The 22,511-nt window shown below is 29.0% G+C and overlaps 2 protein-coding genes across 2 annotated transcripts; both read right to left on the bottom strand.

Annotated features, from left to right (window-relative positions):
• Nucleotides 1-3,740: 3,740 nt before the first annotated feature.
• On the bottom strand, nucleotides 3,741-6,545 carry LOC110600389 (WUSCHEL-related homeobox 1). The gene is made up of 4 exons (XM_021737235.2): nucleotides 5,908-6,545; nucleotides 5,486-5,815; nucleotides 5,177-5,253; nucleotides 3,741-4,604 (listed from the first exon to the last, which is right to left on the bottom strand). Exons 1-4 carry the CDS (start codon nucleotides 6,095-6,097, stop codon nucleotides 4,026-4,028), a joined length of 1,176 nt encoding a protein of 391 aa, XP_021592927.1. The 5' UTR covers nucleotides 6,098-6,545; the 3' UTR covers nucleotides 3,741-4,025.
• A 4,415-nt stretch (nucleotides 6,546-10,960) lies between these two features.
• On the bottom strand, nucleotides 10,961-15,954 carry LOC110631070 (phosphomethylethanolamine N-methyltransferase). Its single transcript, XM_021778780.2, has 12 exons — nucleotides 15,680-15,954; nucleotides 15,376-15,491; nucleotides 15,076-15,213; nucleotides 14,786-14,923; nucleotides 14,487-14,630; nucleotides 13,922-14,032; nucleotides 13,691-13,832; nucleotides 12,252-12,532; nucleotides 11,685-11,846; nucleotides 11,529-11,582; nucleotides 11,367-11,441; nucleotides 10,961-11,272 (listed from the first exon to the last, which is right to left on the bottom strand). The coding sequence occupies exons 1-12, from the start codon at nucleotides 15,690-15,692 to the stop codon at nucleotides 11,174-11,176; spliced, it is 1,473 nt and encodes a 490-aa protein (XP_021634472.1). The 5' UTR covers nucleotides 15,693-15,954; the 3' UTR covers nucleotides 10,961-11,173.
• Between the last annotated feature and the right edge of the window lie 6,557 nt (nucleotides 15,955-22,511).

A 22,511-nucleotide genomic window follows, 5' to 3' on the forward strand; every position in this document is an offset into this window, starting at 1 on the left:
AATCCATATTATGGTATATTTAATTAGAGATGAATTGGATTTATTATGAGAGGGACAATAAGATGATAGATATTAATTGTTATCATTCTAACTTTATGGACCACTTGGGAGTTGAAAATAACCAAAAGTATGCAGAGTAAATGCTTTTGTCTTTCTTCAAAATAGATAAATTTAATATAATTTAAAAAATTTATTGATAAATTAGATAGAGTAAAAAAAAAAAGTTACCCAAATCTAGGTATTCAACATTATCCAAGTAAGATTCAGAATATTTTAATAAAAGGGTAAATTATTTTATCCTTTTTTATTTTTAAAATTTAATAATTTAGACTTTATATTTTAATTTTGTTAAATTAGAGGTTTGTCATTTAATTAATTTTCTATTAATACTTTTTAAAATGACTAAAATACTTTTTAAAGTATATTATTTTTTATTCTTAGGTTATGTCAAAAATTTTATTTTAATTTTATTAAATTGAAAAAAATATTTTAGTGGAGGGACCTTTCGTCAATATTAATTTTAAAAATAAAATAACATATGTGCTAATTTTATAATTTTCCTTTAATAAAATTATTTAATAATAACACAAATTCATAAAGAGAAATCCATTTTACAATAAAATTTGTACTCTCAAGGGTTTGAATTTCTACAGAATAAATAAATGCACTTATTCTCCATTTACCATGATTTATTTTGTAAAAAAATAATTTAAATAAATTTTTATAAATTATGAATGATTTATTTTTTTATGAAAATGAAAATTTTAAAAGTTAAAAATAAAATAAATCCTTTTATTTCAAACAAAAATATTAATAAAAAATTAAATTGAATTTTTTATAAAAATTTTGATTCCAAACATCTGATTAGATTAAGAAGAAAAAAAATTCCAAAGTGTTGGCAAAATTTACCTAACCAAGTTGTGAAACTTCAATGAAAATTACTTGGCTTGATTAGGTAAATGTTATTCCTTGACCTAACCAAGTTGTGAAACCTCAATGAAAATTACTTGGCATGATTAGGTAAATGTTATTCCTTGAAAAGAAAAGGGAATTAGGGCAAAGTTGATTTTGAGCATTTGGCCACTAATTGGTCTAATTTATCTAAGAAAGCATATTAATATTTAAGGAAAATTGAAATTTTAGTATTTATGAAAATTAAACCGAACTGATTTTAATAAAAAAATTGAATCAAATCGATTTAATTCGATTCGATTCAGTTTGATTTGATCGATTTAAATTTTTAACAATTTTTTAATTTTTTATCCTTTATTTTTAGTATTTTAAATTTTAATTAGAATATTTCAACCTTAATATAATATAATCTTAAAAATAATATTATATTATCACTAATCAGTTCGAGTTTGATTTTTTTTTTATCAAAACCAAACCGAATTGAAATAATTAAAATTTTCAAATTAAAAATCGAACCGAACCGAAATGAATAAAAAATCAAACCGAATCAAAATGAATGAAAAATCAAACCGAATATTCAAATTAATTTGATTTGATCAATTTTTCAGTTTGAACCAAATAATATTGCTCTCTCCTACTAATATTTCCATCTAATTAAAATTAATATTTTAAAGCTTTTGACATATTTAATTTAATTTAATTATTCCAATTTAATATATATAGTCAATTAAATTTAATAAAAAATATTTTAAAATAAAAAATATCTTTTATATTTTTATCAAAGTGCAAACTATGACAAATGATGGAGAGAAGATAAAAAGAGTTAAAAAAAATTAGAAAAAAGAGAAATATAAATAAATAAAAATACTTTTTGACTCGATAGTAGAATCTGTTACGTGAGCATTTGACTTCACTTTTGGTTGTGTTATTATAAAAGAGAGGAATCGTCATCCCTAATTTCAAGGTGAGTTGGAAAAAGCTAGCATGCATGAAAGAGAGAAACAAAACAAGTCCTATCTATCTCTCACTCTCACTCTCACTCTCTCTCTAGTTTGATTCCAAAAGAAAAAAAAAAAAAAAAGATAGGCTTAAGGGATGTGGCTGTTGCTCACTCTACTGCTGCCTTCTGCTTCTGCTTCTGCTTCGCTGCTGCCTTCTGCTTCTGCTGGGTGCAGCCAGAATGAAAGAAAAAATATATATAAGTAAGAGAGAAAAGAAAGAGAAGTTTGTGTGACAATGCATATTGCCGACTGCCGAGGAACCGACCATGATCTTTTCAAAAGATATGCTTCTTTATGTAAATATATATATATATATATATAACAGAGTCTTCTCTTATTTCTCATTTCTTCTCTCAGAGGTTAAAAAGCATTCATTGCTTCTGTCCTTGTGAGGCAACATAAGTGCATCTCTGAAATTTTAACACCCTTTTCTTTTCTTTTCTTTCCTTTACTTGCACTACAATAGATTATGCATACTTCATCTCATGTGTGCCTTTATTCATGTTAATCCCACGTATCATGTACTTACTGCTTCACACGCTAGCATACGCATAAAGTTATACAACCAATGTTAGAATTGTTCGTAAATATTTTAGGACGGTATTAATTTTTCTGCTATAAGAATTAACGTATATCAGACAATATAAAAATACTATAATAACAGTTAAAATTTATGTTAAGCACTATAGTATCAGTTATAAAATTATTGTGTTAATTGATGATCGCCAAACTTTCATTATTAGGGGACGAGGCCTGGCCCTGAATAAGGTTATGGGTCCAAAGTCCATCAATACACACGCAGGTAGATTGGCTCAACATCGCGAGACCAGCCTATGATGAGATGCGAACCGAATTAATTACGTGCGTGGGCCTACCCATTAAAAGTCTAGTCCGGTGATGTGACATAAGATAAGAAAAGCGAATCCAGTCACTTCGCATCCCTGTTAGCATGCGTGCCGGGAGAATTAAATAGTCGCGTGGTGTGAAGAGGTATTCTGATACATCCGTACGTACGAATCTGAATAATAGAGACAGGTGGCTCTATAGCGAGGCGGTTAGACGTTACTAACGGATAAAAGAAAAAGGGATAAAAGGAAAGAAATGTGATATTCTCAGCCAAATTTACACACTCACTATAATCTCAAAACAACATTAATATTATTATTTTGTTTGACAAGCGAAAAAAATTTGACTTTTCGTTATATTTATAACATTCAATTGTAGCAGTTCTCAACCCATTGTTATTTTAAATATGTAAAATAATAATTTATCCGTTTTATTGTGAAAGATATAAAAACAATAAAATTTATGAGTATTAATTATAAAAAAATCTTTTAGTAGCAATACTGCTATTACCAATAGTTTCTTTTTTAGCAACAAACACAATTTGATTACGAAAATACCTATTAGCCTCTTTGTATAAAGAAAATCACTCTTCCTCATTATCTCCAGGAAGGAAAAAAAACCTTCAACCTCTTTTATTTGATCTTCCTTGATTTATTTAGTAATTGTGATTATGCATGCATGTTAAATTCATGTAATTATATTTGATGACAATTAATATTATGATGTTGAAAGGTCAAGATTTTTAGACACTTGTGGAATTTTGGATTAGAATTTGTGTGAACAAAACAACCCTTTCATTTCCAAAATAAGCATAAAAAATTAAAAATGGAAATTAAATGCTTATCCTTATTAGAATTAATATATATATATAAGAAGAGAAAAGGCTCTTCATTGGAAAACCCATCTCTCTCTCTCTCTGAGAAGACATGCATATTTCAGTTACCCAAACAAGGCCTATACTCTCAACATTAACCTCTGTGAAATCCCCTCTTAAATGTAGTTTCTTAATTGATTCAACCAACATGGTCCAAATGCATTTTAGGGCAATCCCTTCTTTCATAACCCCACACAGACCATTCCACCAATTCCATGAAATGTAAACATCATCTTCAAGAAAAAAGAAAAAAAAAAAAAGCAGTTTCCAATTTCCAACAAAAATACAAAAATCCATAACCCTACCCAACCCATCATTTTACATACATAGCAAAATTCTAATAAAGAAGAATGCAGAAAAAGAAAAAAGAAAAAAACTTGGTGGATAAGTAATTAGTTCTTCAATGGAAGGAACTCAAAAAACTGGTGAGTAGTAGTGAAGTTGGCATTCATAGCTGCAGCAACAGAAGCTGATGAATTCTCTGTCTCTTTGTCATTAATGCTCTCACCACCACCACTACTACAAAGAGGAAAGAGTTGAAGTGTTTGATGAGAATCCCCACACCCATTATGATCTTCTTCATTGCTGATGAAGTGGTTAATAAGGCCATGCCCAATGCTATTTTCTCTGTAAGGAGCTATGAAGATATTAAGATCATTATGGGTCTTGATGAGCTGCTTGTTTGGATCCATTGATCTTCTTATTGATCCTCCAGCTGCTAATACTGTAGGCGTTGATGCTGTTGCTTCTGCTTCAGCTTCTGCTAGGATTCTACTTGTTGTTGTTGTAGTACTAGAGCAACTGGTGTTTATGAGGTAGGTGGAAGACAACTGCATCATCTGCCACGTGGCATTCCTTTCCATAAAGCTTCTCCTTCGCTGTAATTCTACTTCATCAAATTGGTTCCATTCTTCTCCTTTACATTCTGTCACTAGTCCTTTTGCTGCCCTAATTTGCATTGACATTGCTTCCTAAAAATTTAATAATACCCTTTAATGCCCACTAACCAATATGCAAAATATGATATTCTTATGATACAAATAAAGGTTTAAATCTCATTAATGCACAATTTCCCTTCTCCTCAATATATATGTGTATATACAATAGAAGTGTTTAGGGCTGGTGTCCTTTTCCAACAAGATGGGTGCTCTATAATTCAAAGATTATATAAAAGGGTGCCCCCTAATACAAAGAATATATATAAAAGGGTGCCTAAATAATAAGCACAAGACCCAAAAAGCAAGAAACTCAGCTACTCTCATAGCAGCAGCAGCCCCGACAGAAAGGAAGGAATGCAGCTTTTAAAACCCTTTACATTTCCCAACATACAAAAGAATTCTTTGTTGCTTCTTCCCTTCCATCCATATATATGCGTATAAATTTAGTTTTGAATTCTAATAATATATAAAAGAAAATAAAGGAAGAGATTGTAATGATAAGATCATTATCAAAGCTTAGTTGCTAGTAGTTATGTACCCTTTTGGAGATTAAAGGTGATTTAGTTTCAATGGAGAGAAAGACAAAGGAGGATAAAAGAATAGACCTCTGGTAGTGCACTGCAGTTTGTAGAGGGAGCCCAGTTCTTGGTCTGTTCACCTTCATAAACTGTCCTATTTGTTCCTGTAGACAAAAAGAAAAACAAAAAGAATACAACTTTACAATCTCTCTTTCTCTCTCTCTCTCTCTCTCTCTCTAAAACCCAACAATTGGAATGCTGAAAAGTTACCCATCAAACATCTCTAACTAACAACTAAATGGAATTGGAAAAGGCCATACATATCAAACATTTCTATCTTTTTCTTGGCAAAGATTTTGGAGATAACTGTGTAAAGGGTTTCTTAGATATATTCACCTGATTCTTTCTTCCCATGGATTTCTATTTCACGGTTCTGCTGCTGCTCGTGATGATGATCAGGAGCTGTAGATTCCATTTGACGACGTCGCTTTTGCCGTTCTCTTGCTTTGTGATTTTGAAACCAGTAGAACACATTCTTCCCTTCAATCTTTCCATATCTTCGAAGCTGTGCTGTGATGTGTTGAATTTGTTCTGCTGATGGAGTTCTTGTTCCCCTTCGATATAGCTCTTCCAGTGTCCTTAACTGTTCTGGTGTTGGATTCCATCTCGAGCTCACTACAACTGGTTGTGTATGGAAATCTCTTTTGCTTTGATCAGCCATAGATGCTGCACAAACAAAATAATCTATATAAAAAGATCCAAAGAAACTAATTCAAAGCCAAGAAAAACCTAGATGAAAGAGAAAAAATAATGCCTACCCAGATGGTGATTTAGTGAGAAGAATTCATTGCCATGGAGAAGACTAAGTGTAGGAGGGCTAGAATTTGAGGTATTGTTTGGAGAAGGAGGCAGTGGTGGATTCCTTGGAATGAGTGGCCTAAGCTTTCTCCCATTGAAGGAATCTGGCACGTTGAACTCACCACCATCGCTGTAACCCATCATCCACATTTTGATATAGATGCAGCTAAAATCTTAAACAAGAAACAGGGTACTAAATTCTTTTGTCTCTCTCTCAATGAAAACGTATACAGTAAGGGAGTTTTAGCTGCAGAAGTGGGCAATAAAAGCAAGAAGAAGACGAAGACGAAAAAGAAGAGTAATAAATAGGTTCTCTCTTATTTCCTCAGAGGGGAATGTGTGTGCTGATATGATAGGGCTGCAGAAATGGTGATGGGTTATCAAGAAGAGGAATATAACATGCAAACAAAGCAAGAAGATGACTCAGAAGAGATGCAAAAGAAGAGAAGAGAAGAGAAGAGGCTAATAAAGAGAGTTCTAGTTTTGGAAAGTGTTAGCTGAGCTGAAAATATGGTGGAAGAATCGAGTTTTGAAAAGAGATGGGGATTGATGATGATTCTCTCTATATTCTCATCCACGTCTCCAACGAGATAGATAGAGAAGGAAAAGGTTGCATATGTGTTGGTTTATTATATAACATCAAAAAGTAAGAGCATGATATGAAGGTTGACGTCAATGGGTCTTCAGCTACTGATAAATTTCATAGGGTTGAGACTTTGGAAAAAACAAATTATAAAAAAATAATAAAAAAATTGACAAAATAATTTTAAAAATAAGAAACGTTAAATTTTAAATAGGGAATGTTAGTAATCAGAATCGTTTAATACTCTCTTATCTATTAATTGAAGAATATAAAATAATAATTAACTAATGAGAGAAAAATGGTAATTAATATAATAAATATTAATTACTTCTCGTTCCTCACATATGAATTTGAAATTGAATTTTATAATTAGTTACTATTTTTTTTTCTCTTCTAACAAAATAAGGTTTTATTGTATATGGTGCATCTTCCGTGGAATAATAGTTAATCTTTAAAAGAAACAATTTATTTCATTAACTTTTTTTTATATTTAGTATAATAAAATGAAAAATAGAATTTAATTTAGATATAATACTTATGTAGTCAAAATACAGAGTTATATTGTAATTAGTTAGAGTTAAAAAAAGAATGAAGTGGTGGTGAATGTTCACGACAGTCACTCCGATGCTCAAGTTGGTATATTGAAAAATAGAGAGACCGACACTCAAGTCAGTATACTGAAAAATAGAGAGAATATAATAAATTGCTTAGAATTTGAGTAGTGTAAGAGAATAGTGTACATTTATCTCTGTAATTCTTTCTCCTTTTATACTGTAAGAAAGGGGAAGATAAATATAGTATTTTTCGATAATTCAATGATAATGTGGCCGACTGCTTAATAAGGGATATCGTCAACTAATAACTTAGTGATTCTGCAATTACATACATAATAAAAATATGCTGGACTGATCCTATTTAACTGTGATTTTGTAACGAGACTCAACTAATTTAAAAGAGAGCGAGTCTTACTAATAAATCGGGTGTTAAGATGTTCGAGCAGGACCCTATTACCCACTTATCATATTTTTGCCACATAAACCTATATTGTGATTATATCAGCTCATAACTTATTTTAACCAATTAATATAATGAATATGCACTCGCTAAAAGGATATATTAACAATATAATATAAATTTTAATCTAAATTCAATTAATAGCTAAATGAGGTTAATTATTATAGGAAAATTTTATTATTTAGTTATTAATTGATTTTTTAATTTTAAAAAATATATTAAAACGTCTATGATATTTCTCCATCTATATCGAAGATATTTTATATATTTTTATAATATTTAATAGATAAAATTAATGGAATGAATAATTAGTAGACTTTTTAAAATTTTAAAAATATTTTAATATAATTTTTAAAATTGAATGGCAAATTAATAAGTTTTTATATAATATAAGAATTAAATAATAATTTTTTTATTATATTTATATATTTTTAACCCATACCAAACATATCCTAAACGTGAAGGAAGAGAGACAAAGAAAGAATAGAATAGTAATAGAAGAGGAGAGAAAGAGAAGACAAAAAGAAAAAGAAGGGGGAAAAAGGAAGAAGAGAAAGCGTGGAATTCTGGGAGGGGAGAGTATTGGGAGAAGCAAAAGAAAAAAGACTTGACGATGATGAGTGTTATCATATCATAAGACTCTCTCATTTATTATTAACTTCTCCTCCATGTCTCGTGCCTTTCACATTTCTTCTCCTTCCAAACTGCTCCCTCTCTCTCTTTTCATTTTCTCATTTCTCTACTCTCTCTCTCTCTTCTCTTCCACGTACGGCTTTCTCTTTGTCTCTCGTCCTCTCATTCCATTTTCAACCCTAAAAAAATATTAATATTAATCTAACCCCTTCTCTCTCCTAATCTAAAATAAATCAAATTTTAATTAATTATCCGAAAAATTAGAGATAATTATTTAATCAGTTTAATTCAAAATCGAATCGAATTTAATAAATCAAAAATTAAAATTTTATTATTTATGAAAATTAAACTGAATCAATTTTGATCAGAAATCGAATCGAATTAAATTAGTCTGATTTAATTTGATTCAATTCGGTTTGATCGATTTTAATTTTTAATAAATATTTTATTTTTTACACTTTATTTTTAATATTTTAAATTTTAATTAAAATATTTTAATCTTAATATGATTTAATTTATCAATATTATTCAAAATAATATATTATTATCACTAATCGATTTGGTTCGATTTTTTCGATTTTTTCTGATCAAAACTTAACTGAACCGAAATAATCGAAATTTTTAAAATTAAAAATCAAATCGAACCAAACCAAAATGAATAAAAATCCAAACTGAATTTTTAAATTAATTTAGTTCGATCGGTTTTTTGAATTTGAACCAAATACTATTTACCCCTACGAAAAACTACTCGATTATAATTTTATCAAATTCAATTTATTTTTTTAAATAAGTAAAATTCGAGTCTTATTTTTAGACTCATTTATAAATGAGTAGAGTTATTCATAAACTATTAAGACTCGACTAGTAAAAATTTAGATAATTTTAATTTATTTTTTAAATAAATTAAATTTAAATATATTAATATTATTCAAAAAAATTTTAACCGATTATTATTTTAAAATTTAATACGATCTTGATTCGATTCTAGTCGATTTATTTATTTGTTTTTGTTGTGTTTGCTTATTGAGTGTGGCCATGGAATAAGTCTTATATATGCTGAAGGGGAGTGGAAGTAGAAATTTTACTGTTTTTTTTTTTTTTTTTTTTTTAGGCTAGAATGATGTTACACTTTTCTGTGTTATCAGAATTACTGTCTCTCATTTTGGAATCTTCCCTTCTTTCTTTTCTACCCTCTTTGCCCTATCTTATTCTATCATCTCTATTTTAAATTTATTTTTTTTCTATACATAATAGTATAAAAAAAATTATTATTTAAACTCAGTTTATTATAAATATGAATAAATTACAGTTTAATTTTTTAATTTAATAAAATATCCATTTTAACTTTTATATTTTTAAAAATTTATGATTTAATTCTTCACATTTAAAAAAAAATAAATTACAAATTCTCAGTTAATTTACTATTTATTTTAATAAAAATAATTAAAGTACCCTTTAATATATATTTTTAATTTAAAATAATATAGTGAAATTTTACTAAATTTATAATAAAGTATCTATAATTTTTTAAATTGTTTCTTATATTTTATAATTATTTAGAGATAAAATCTTAAATTGACCCTAAATTCTTGTATTTTACTATTGAATTTCTAAATATATTTTGAAATAAATTATTTTAGTTTTATAAATTAATTTCTAAATAATTATAATATTTTGAAATAAGTTTTATATTTTATGTGAATTGAACTTTTAATATTATAGTTATTTATAAAAAAATTTTATATTTTTATAAATTAATCTTTAAATATTATAAATATTTACAAATTATAATTTAAGAATATTAAAAATCAAACTAAACTGTGTAATATATATTTTAAGTGAAAGTGTATCAAAATAAAAGAATTGAATCAATTGGTTAAGAAAGTATATGTGAAGTGATTGTGGATTCAATCTCTATTAAAAAGCAAGTATATTTTTTTAATTGAATGAGAAACAGTTTAATTACAAAAAATCAAATTCAAAGCATCTAATTTGATCAAAACCTGGTCGGTTTGCACTGAGTTGATCCAGTTCTATCAAATAGAAGTCTAATAACTTAAATCAAATCAGACCATGGTCTGGTTTCCAATCCAACCGGTCTAACACCCATTAGTTGAGCTTTTTTTAAATATTAATGTTGTAAAAACACCCTCTTAAAAGTAGTGTTGATAGTTTGAATCGATTTGTTAGTATTTTCTCCAGATTTTTGCCAAATCTGAGAACACTTGGAGTAGTATTTGATTTAAATCGAAAAAATCGATCAAATTGAATTAATTTAAATTTTTGATTTATTTTTTTTTTCAATTCAATTTTTATTTTTAAAATTTTCCGTTATTTGATTCAATTTTAAAGAAAATCGAATACTCACCTTGCAAATACCCATACAGTACAGCTGTACCTTTAAATACGGATATGATTCAGAAGTCCATTGGTCACTAAGATGAATCATTCCATTTCAACTTGGGATTGTTTCTTTGTCCTCTTTGTTTGGGTCAATTTCTTGTTTAATTTCTTAATTATTGTGTGGTGCAATTTTGTTTCCATAGGATAATATATTGAGAAATCAATTTCTACTGTTTTTGTACCTTGCTTCTCCTAATATAGTCCAAACTTATTACGCATATTCTACTCATGCCTGTCGGTTTAGTACATTTCCAAATCGATGGTTTTGATTTAGTGGTTTAAGAGGATCAAGAATCAATCTTTGGTAACTACATAAGCATTGGATGAAGATAAGGAGCAGAGTTTCTGTTAAAGCAAGTCTGAGAATTGAAAAGATGATAAGAGATTCAAGTATCCTTTCAATCACATTCAACCTTAGCCAATTCGTCTCTGACTCAAATCTCATGTATAAATGAAAGGGTAGTTTTATCAAGACATGAAAATTCTAGAATTTCAAACTTCAGCCAAGGGATTGAGTCATACAATCATCAAACAAAGATGGTTAATTGCTCAGGACATTTATTTAATGCTTTAGAAGAAGAGCATGTGAGCAGTCAATTTTTCTTTGCAATAAACAGGCCCCATCGTTGCTCACCTGATGAACTCCTTATCAATTTTGCCTTCCATCCACCAACTATGTCATTATAGTCTTCCTGGATATAGATAATAAACAAGAAAAGAGTATAAATAATGAGTTCTTAAAGTTTAAGATAAAATAAGATGAATGAAAATAAGAGTTGAACGCACTTCAGAAAAGTCTCGGATGAATTCATCCTTCCCCTTCTCGACAGCATTTAATTCCCGTTGCAGAACTTGATTGAACTGCAGCATAAGTAACAAGTTTTAGACTGCAAAGCGACATTGTTTACATTTGTACAAGCTTCACAGGACAAAAGGTTTGAGTGAAACCTGATCAGTTCTGTCCTCTGCAATCACATCATCAAAACCGGCATCTCTAAGCATCTATGCATTGTTTCGGAAAAGAATAAAAAGGTTAGCATTTCCAGAAATGTAACCAAACAACTGCAAAAGGAAAATAACATGTTATCCCACATGACAATATACCTGTCCATATGCTTGTACATCATGAAGATCATATCCTCTCTGCTTAATATACTCTGCAAATTCTGTTGATGGAGTTCCAGCACTCTTGCAATAGTCGCTAATAAGAAGTTTACCTCCAGGCTTCAACCACTTGAAGAATGATCTAAACAATGCAGGTTTGTCCTGAATTATTGTAGAAGCAAAATGTATACACATGTTAATATGTAAACTTAATCAACTCAAATACCAGACTGCGTCAATTTTATAGCTGCCTAATACAGCATCCATTCATTGAACAAGTAAATAACGCTATCGAATCTCTTCCATTATAGATACAATGGAAGGATCTATGCTTTTTTATATTAGACAGGTGAATTTTCAATTTTGAATGAGAAGAGGGTACCAGAGCTTAATTTTATCCAGTAAGTGAAGGGAAACAAAGAATCCTATTTCACTGGTAACTATTTTAGCAATAGTTTTAATTTGTTAGGGAAGGTAAAGTCTTGAACCGACGTGTGCCACATATAAAATTTAAGGGATTCAAAAGGCAAGAAAGAAAAATACATAAAAACATCAGAAGAGTCTTACTTGAATGTGCAGAATGGTGTCACGACTGTAGATAACATCAAACGTGCTGTCAGGATATGTCTTCTTTGTGCAATCAGCAACTTCAAACTCAACATTGCACTTGAGTCCAGTGGCACGTTCAAGAGCAAATAAAATCATATTGATGGAGAGGTCAATGCCAACGACATCCACATCAAAGTTCTCAGCCATGTAAAAGTCACCTCCTCCAATACCACATCCAACATCTAGGACTTTCTGACCAGGCTTAAGATCCAGCTTTGCCACAAATTCTTTAGTTGTTTCTGCATAAATGCAAAAGTACATTTATAAACAGCAAAAGTAAAAAGTAATAAGAGATTACTACCCTAATTTTCAAATAGTTTTCCACATTCATAAGTTTATATTTTAGGAACTGTTTTTTTCAGGAAACCCTGTTAAAATAGGCATATTTAAACAATAAGCATTAAAGGATAGTTGTCAAAATGCACACCAACAAAGTATATATATCTTTTGGTGTCTTAGGATCTATATTCACTTTTATGCATAGTAAGACATATATCACATATAATGATATAAATCATCCTTGAGTGCTTATTTCTATCAACGTGTGGGTTTTTGTGCGAAGATCTATAAAATTTTGATGGATCAGCAAGTGCATAAGTTGCAAGCAAACAATCATATTTTCTGAGATGTTTAGTTTAGCCCTTAGATGCAATTAGAGATCTAAATAGCTAAATCAAGATATTTGGCAAACTTTAAAAAAAACTAAATGATAGCTGATAGGCGGCTGGCATGAGGTTTGTTAGCTGTATTTTAGATTAGCTCTAGAATTAGTTGTTTCTTATCAGTTAGTAGGTAATTTAATTTAATTTCTTATTTAGACTATATTAACTTGCTAAAATTTATTAATTTTAATTTTTTAAATTAAATTTTTACATTAATAAATTATTTAAAATTACAAGACAATAAATGAATTAAAAATACTATAAATAATAATTAAAGTGGCAAAAAAGGATGTATATGCAAGAAAAACAATTATATTTTAAAAATTATGTTTTTAATTGTTATATATATTTATAGTGCACTTTTTTATTTATTTTATAAATGAAATAAATTGATATATACTCTTATTAGTCATTTTGCATACCAAAAATAAGAGTTAGATATAAATTACCAAAACCCAAAATATATAAAATATAATCAATTATCGGCTATTAGTTACAATCAAATATCAGTTACTGGCTATCAACTATGAACAATAGTAATCAACTGTATCTAATAGTTAAACCAAATAAGCTCTAATTTCCTTTAAAGCATTCGCGTTGTCTATGCTTATCCTCTAGCTTGCAAAATTCAAAACCAGTTTCATTATTGTGCTAAGGACATTAAGCAATGGCGTAAAAAAGGCAACTGGATTTTCCTCCAACTGAAGAAAATTAGAAAAGGAAACTGCACCATACCAATTCCTCCTGTGCTCACATAACCTTGTCCAAAGACACGCTCATAGCGTAGGATGCCATTAGATTTATATTGAACATTATCCAAGAACTGCTGGAACCCCTTATCATCTTGTGAATGTACTTTCTGCCATATCCAACATATCTGTGCATGCAAACATCACTTTGCATTGTCAGTAAACTAAATCACATGGGACACTAAGAAACAAGATTAGATATGTCAACTTATCTTGCCTGGTTTTGATTCTTCTTCTTCCTCACATAAGCTCCAATGCATTTGCAGCCAATAAGAGAGAGTTCATAAGAATTTCCAGAACCATCACTGGTATGGCATTCTTTGAAGACCTATGAATATGATAAAGATTAGTGACAAATATTTTATTACACATCCTTCTCATGAAAAACAAACTTGTTTCTTTCACATCATATGTAACACACGCCATGAATTTGCACTATATGAGTCACAGTGTCGTTACAAGGAGATCTTTTATTAATGTTCTAGAATTTTAAACTTGCTTTTTACCAATATTATTTTTCTCCACTAGCTAAGCTACAATGATTTTGAAGCCAAATCAGCAATTTAATCCAGTCCCTCTACATGCCAAGCTCCCTGACATTTATAGCCCTTGACAGCTAACAGCAGGAATTAATGCCATTATAAAGCTACATTTTCATTCTGAAAATTCTATTTCCAGCAACCAAAACCATACGAAGTAAAGACAAAACACAATCACATAATTAATTATACATATTCATAAAAAAATTGCTTTCAGAAAAATTATTTGGAACACAAGCAAACCTTTGTGTAAAATCTGGGTTCCCGGTAGTGGGTTGGGTTGTATTTTCGTTTGGCATCTCCAGATTGATGGAAACAAGACTCTCTGAAGAAAATATAACCGCCAATCTTTAACCATTTAACCAACCTTTCTGCCAGATTCTCTACCTGCCAATCCGTGTTTACAGTAATTTTAAAGAATAATACATCATTAAACTAGTCATGACAAATCTAGAAAGCTAGCGACTGTCAAAGAACAAAGAAGACAATAATTCACTAGCTCTTGCTAAATCATCAATACTAGAAGCAGAAAGAACTTTCACCTCCTTATCTGAGAGATACATAAGAAGCCAATTTGAGAATATTAAATCCACTGATCCTTCAGAAAAGTTCAAGTCGGAGGATGTCACATCAGCACACATAAACTTGACATTCTTGTAGTGTCCATTAATGCTTTCATTCTGCAAAAATGAATTAAAAATAAATCTAAAAATAAATGATAGAAATGATTCGAGAGCTAATATTTCACATTTCCTGTTTCACAAGCATAAAGAAAAAGGGGAAAAATATATAGCATCTACGTGAAGAATTGAATATAAAGGACTAGATTCACCTTCTTTATGACACTCTCAATGAAGTCCACAGCAACAAGCTGCCCAGCTTTCTGAGCTAACTCCCCAGTGAAACGACCAATACCAGCTCCTAACTCCAAAACTGATTTTCCTTCGTATGGAGGAAGCAGAGAAAGCACCTATACGGAGTCCCACAATTACTTTAAGCTTGCAAAAATCAATATTGAATGATTACATGCAAAAAGAAGATGAGAGACTAGAAGAATGCTGCTTCGCAGCATACAGGGTTTTAGCAATCATAAGGCTAATCCATAGATACAAAAAAGAGAGGAACAGGGTACCTCAGGACGTTCTTCTTTGTCGAGGTCAGAGGCCTTAGAGTCGAGCATCATTGCCTCCAGCGTCAATTCGGCAGAGTGCTCAATCCAGTAATTCTTCTGAATCTCACGCTCTTCAACTATCAAAAAAAAAAAAACAGAAGCAGAACAGTTCAAAAATAGAAATGAATAAAATGATCTAACCATTTGAAACCCAGAATTCATTTATCATTCCCAAGTCTAATCCCAACCCAGATCCTAATTCCAATACTTTTTCATTTTCAGTTTGAACCCAGATAAGAAAAACAAAAGGAAAAGGAATGTATACCATGAGCAGCCATTGTTCAACGAGAGAAAGACTAAAACTCGAATAGGAAATGCAAGAAGCGAGATGAGATTTAAGGGTGAAGAGAAAGTGCAACTGCTAACAACCCTCAACGGCAGAGCGAGATCTAGAAAAGCTTCTGGATCTACGGTTAAAAGCTCTTCCTCGCTGCTGCATTACCAAATACGCAATGCAACCACAAAGGAAGAGAAGCTCTTCCTCCTATAGTTTGGTTTCGGGGCTTTTTGCCGCTTTGATATGTGTGTGTAGTTTTGCAGTCCTCTCTACTGCCCGATTATACTAAGAAATAATTACTATTTAATCTTTATATTATAAAAAAATAATTAATTAAATTTAATAAATTTTTAATTTTAAAAAATATATTAAAATATTTTTAATATTTTAAAAAATTTATTGCTTAATTTATATATTAATTTTAATAATTAATTATTTTATTATTCAGTTTTTATAATTTTAAAAAATTTATTAATTAATTTTTTAAATTTATAAAAAATTGACTAATTAACTTCTTCATATTAAAGATATTTTAATTTTTTTAATATTTAATGATTAAAATTAATAAAAAAATTTTAAAATATCAAAAACACTTTATTGTATTTTTTAAAATTGAATAATTAATTAATTAGTTTTTTTATAATATAAAAAAGAAATAATAAAATTTTTATTATATTATATATAAAAATTACTTTTTCATCCTAAATTATATTTTCATTTTAAAAATTTAACAATTTAATTTTTATATTTTAATACTCTTTCTATTTTCTATTAATTTTATGAGAAATTACTTTACTAATAAAATGCACTTTTTAAGTGAATTTTTCAAAATGATCAATTTTAAACAATAAAAATTTATTTTGTTACCGTACATTAAATTGTTTCCTATAAAAGACTCACCTTATTTATTTTAAGAATAAAAAATATTTTTTAAAAATATATATTTTTATATTTTAAAATATTAAAAAAATATTAATAAAAAATATTCTCTAATCAAATAAAAATTAAATATTTTTACACTTTAAATATTTATTATTGTGTCAAAAAATATAAAAAATATTTTTTTAGTTTAAAAATAAATATATTAATATTACAAGATTTTTATAGCTAGAATATATTAAATTTAATTTTAAATTAATTCCTAAAATATAAAGAAAACTAACTACTTTTACTCTATTGGCCAAAACTAGCAGCGAACGGGCAAGGGGCGAAGCTGCAAATATAGACAAAAGTAGTAGGTAGGTGGAGGGATGGGATCACGTGATCCTATGCCCATCGTCCACGTGCAATCTCGAGACCACCATTTTCCATCGATCAGCGCAATGCAGACCGATTCCTCACTTTATTTATTCACAAAACGACACTTTCTTCAAGCCTACCATTTGTCGTTTAATTGAATAATTGCTGCTGAATCCTCAAGTTTTGGAATTTGATTTCCCAAATGCACGCATTTTAATCTCCGTTTATATTTTTTATTCTATAGAATTTTAAATTTCACCATATATTATAAAATATATCTGCACTCTTTGCATTCACGTGATATTAATAAATGTTGATTTAAGTATTCTTTTAAACATTATTATTGAAATTAGTATTTTATATAAAAAAATATTATTTAAATTTTATAATCTTTTAATTTTAAAAAATATATTAAAATATTTTTAATATTTTAAAAATTTATTCTCTTTAGTTTAATTGTTAAATATTATAAAAAATTTAAAATATCTTTATTATAAAAAGATTAATTAATGCATTTTTTAAAAAATCTGTGAAATTAATTAATAAATTTTTTAAAATTATAAAAATTAAATGATAAAATATTTAACTATATAAAATTAATGAAAAAATTAATTAATATATTTTTTAAAATATTAAAAATATTTTAATGTATTCTTTAAAATTAAAAAATTAATTAATAATTTTTTTATAAGAATTAAGTAGTATTTTTTTATATATTATTAAGTAAATTTGTCAATTTGTATTCGCGGAATCCATTCCACGTGTAGACGAGTTGATGGTTTGATTTATTTTTTAAATCAAATTAGAATCGGACTGATTTAAAAATTATTTAAAATTATTTCAATTTTTTAACAATTTTAATCCAGTTTTGTTCCGAAGTTAAAGTGATTATGATTAATTTTTCGTGGTTTTGATTTTAATTAAATTTAAATTATAAATGCTTAATCCGATTTTATTTTAAAAAATTAAAAATAAAAAATTTAAATAAAATCTAAAAAAATAAATATAAATCTTAAATATTATTAAATATATATTTTATTAAATAAATAAATTATACAAAATGTATCAATTTATATGATATAAAAAAATAAATAATATTACATATAATATAAAAAATAAATTAATATTATATTTAAATATAAATAATATAAGCTAAAAATAAATATAAATTTAATTATTTAATAATTTAATTTATTTATGCATTAATTTTAAATGATATAATTTTACAAAATAATTTATTTTAGAAATAAAAAATTGAACTAAACCCTCAATTTGAACTGACTAATTTCAATCTAATTTTAATTTTGATTAAAAAAAATTATAACTGACCTCCTAATTGAGATTTTAGACCTTAATCACTATTTAAACTAAAACTTATAAATTCTATAAATACTTTTTTATTTTATAATTTATTATTTCATCCGTCTTATTTTTATTTATTTTATTTTTATATATATATTTTTTAATTATACTTATTTTAAATATATTAAATTTTATTAAATATTAAAAGAGATTTAAAAAAAAAATAAAAATAAAATAAAATAAAATAAAATAAAATTATAATAGTTAATTTATATGCTGCTATAATTAAAAAAACGGATAATAAATTTAAGATAATTAAAAAAATGATAAAAGTAGCAATTAAATTTTTATTGTTATTTTTTTCTGAATAATATATCATTGGATTGTCATATAATGGGTTTTTGAAGCAGTGGAACATATGATTACAAAAAACTTTTAATTTTTTTTTTAAAAAGCTATAATTTTTTTAATAAATATTGTTGTAATTATATATATATATATATTTTTTTTAATCAAAACATGACTTTCTAAAGTTGCTCCATTTGTACTCTGAATTCGAACGTCCATTACATCACTAACAGGGAATGCCACGTAAGCTGATATATTAACAATAAAACTCCTAAAAGTTAACCCCCAAATTAATCCTCTAAATGTAACTCTCAAATTGAATCTCTAAACGTTAACCCTAAATTAACTCCAAATTAAAAACTTTACATTCATCTTTTAGATAATATCTCCCCGATTATTAAGGTCCATAAACTGAAGAATCTAAAGTTAAGCAATATCGTCCATGTTTAGAAGTGGAGGATTGCCATTCCAAAATCAATCCATCGGGGGTGACTCGATGATTTTTTATCAATATGGGATAAAAGCAACACTTTATACATAATGGACAGTCGGGAATATAGGACACAGGTTCTTCATATATGAATCTTATGAGGTAACTCTATTTCATAGAGATAATTTGTGGTATTTGAATAAATTAGCGTGATTGTTAATAACAGATGATGTCTTTGTAGGGTAATGATTATTCTTTTTTTCAATAGTATGATCCACCATCTACTGAACATGAGAAACATACCTGGTTCGATAAAGAAATAGTATTAAAGGATAAAATTAAAGGTTGGAAGAGATTGATATATTATTAAATGAAGATCTTCAGGTTGGAAGAGATTTGAAACAGCCGGATCCGAACTGGCCCAAATAACTTTTGAACTCACTTTCTATTTGGCCCAAAATGGTTAATCCAAGTTATTTAGTAGTTTCGTGCTAGCTATTATATACAAATCAATTTTTTTTTCAATCTTCCGATGTGGGACGGTCAGTTGCCGCAATTCCACCAAGCAGGCAGCTGACTGTTACACTCGGTTCCGCTAAAATTTTGCTACGTCCTCGTCGCAACTGAATCCATTACAATTGCTAACCAGGACTGGACCCTTAGGTATTGTGGTTCGCTAGTACCTCGGGTGGCTCCACTTCGTCTCTCACGGGTAGCCCTTTCTCGCAGGTCCACTAGCTCCGCACAATTTATCTGATCCAGGGTGGCTCTGATACCAATTGAAACAGCCGGACCCGAACTGGCCCAAATAACTTTTGAACCCACTTTCCACTTGGCCCAAAATGGTTAACCCAAGTTATTTAGTAGTTTCGTGCTAGCTATTATATACAAATTAGTGTTTTTTTCAATCTTCCGATGTGGGACGGTCAGTTGCCGCAATTCCGCCAAGCAGGCAGCTGACTGTTACAAGATTGATATATTATTAAATGAAGATTTAAAGATTCTTACAAATAGATATTTATTACAACAGAATAATATAATTCTAATTGTTATATGATAATAAAAGGACATCCATATTCATTACAATAGACATCCATAGTCAATTGTTATATAATCTAAATTTATTACCATTGGATATTTTCTATATATAATTCTAAATTTCACTCAAAATTTATTGATTTTATCAAATAATAATATAATTCTAATTTAATTGTAAATATAATAATAACTAATTTTATAATTCAATTTCTCAATTATATTAAAATATTATAGTTATGAAAAGAATTATTGTAATAAAAAATATAAAACTTATTTAATTAACAACAAAATAATCTACTTCTTTAATTATATTTATATATTTTAATCGATGACAAGATGCTTTAATTGATGATTGGGTGTTATAATATTATATAATCTAAAATTAATATGTTTAATTACTATTTTTACCTAGAAAAATGAGTAAGCAAGCATGAAAGAGGGAAAAAAATGGTTTCAGAAATAAATACTATGTTCATTGGGGTGGGATAGGATCGCTTGCATGGCATAATGAGAGGTGGCCAATTTTTCCTGGACTGCTCAGCCTGGATTTGATTTTGTCAGGCAAGCGTGACATTTTTCACAAACACTATGATGTTCATTTTTTGACTAGTAGCCATCTTTTGAAGAAATACTAGGAACTCCTCCTCCTCTTTTTCTAGGGCCTCACTCTATTCTTTTGGAGTTCCACATAGAGGTTTCTACTTGTCTGACTCACTCTATCCTTTTGGAGTTCCACATAGAGATTTCTACTTATCTGAAGGTTTCCAAAACCCCAGACACTGGGTAACGAAGTATAAAAAACTTGTTCATCCACTATTTAAGGGATGAAGGGAGTCAATCGAAAGGCATGTGATGCTTCTTTCTGCTAAAGAACCAGTACTCCCTGTTGACCTGAGTACCTAGTTGGTATAGTTGGGAGAATAGGACAGCACTCTGCTTAATATTGTTATTAAAAGAAATGAACTGAAACACCACCAGGATTTGCCAACTATTAGGGTAAAGCTGGATGCTGAAAAGCTTGTGAAAATTGAGGATCTCCAAGTAGAATGGGTCAACGAGAAATCTAAGACCGGCCTTTGGCTGCTCCTCATACACTATAACTGTATCTTCAGTAGGAACATAGTCATCGGCTCGAACATTTTGGTGAGGAGTGTAGATTCTGAAAACGTCTTAGGGGATATGATAGGCATCATACAAATGCTCTACGTCTTTCTCTATTAGCACAGATGGGATATCATTTATCATCAAGGCCTCATTATCATGAACGGCCCATAAAGAGGCTATAGGAGCTGAAGCATGGATGGGGCCGTTAGAGGAGGAGTTGTCCTTAGAAGAGAATGAGGAAGAAGACCTATTTATTTTGATAAGAAAAAAAGGCAACAGAAGGAATTACCTTAGTAGAAGAATTTGAAGAAGAACACGACTGGAGAAGAATGGGATTTTTTCCAAGGAAGAAGAGTATGTGTGCAAAAGTGGTAGTGGTGCAAAGAAGGAAGAATTTATAGGGTTGATAATGGGCCTTGAGAGACGAAGCGCTCAGACAGTTGAAAAGACATGGGATATGAAACCAATCCAGTAGCGACATGTGTCCATGCAATTGGTGTTAGCTGTAAACCTTCGAATCTAAAGAATTAAAGACATTTGGAGGGACTTTTGATATGACTCAATACTCGCTCAAGATGTGTCACATGGTGGTAACTTTCTATTGGCCCAAGTAATGACATCTCTATAATCAGGATTCTCGGATGTCCAGGCTGAATCACTCGAAGACGTGGAGTTAGGTGTAACCGTATCTAGAATGTCTGATTTTGACATGCCCACTTCGGGTAGTTGGCAGAGTCTTCGTGGATTATGTTCCTTAACATTAAAGGCTATTATAGATTAATCCTTAAAATTTCAATTATCACGGAATTTCATATCCATTAGCCAGTATAAATCGAATTCTAAAAAAAATACAAACTAACCTGATCTTCTTATAATATAAGAGCAAATCTAAAAATAGGTTCAAGTTACGCATTCTACTACTTATTTACAATATTCTCAATTATTATTTCACTCGCCTAATTAATTAGATTACTACTTGAACATCAGAGTGGTTGCCTCTAGGCACCAGCTACCTCAACCTTTTCTTTTCTATAGATTGTCAGGTCGTATTGAGAGCATTTTTGACAATAATATTTGGTTCCATTGTGGGATCCCATTAAGTTCTCTCAAACATTTGGAAAAATCTGGCTCATTAAGCTTTCTCTTTTCCTCTTTCCAAACTAATTTTTCCTTTAACTCATTTCTAAATGCCTAAAAACTCATGAGTAGTTACTATATCCATTGCCAACAGGGGAGGCATTATCTCTTTCATGCCAGGAAGTGGACATGACACTCCTTTTGTGGTCACTGAAGTGGACCTTAATAACTTAAATAACGAACAAATGGTGCAGTATATTAAAAGGCTACAGGCAGTTCTCA

This window comes from Manihot esculenta, chromosome 14, assembly GCF_001659605.2.
Source record: "Manihot esculenta cultivar AM560-2 chromosome 14, M.esculenta_v8, whole genome shotgun sequence".
NCBI lineage: Eukaryota > Viridiplantae > Streptophyta > Magnoliopsida > Malpighiales > Euphorbiaceae > Manihot > Manihot esculenta.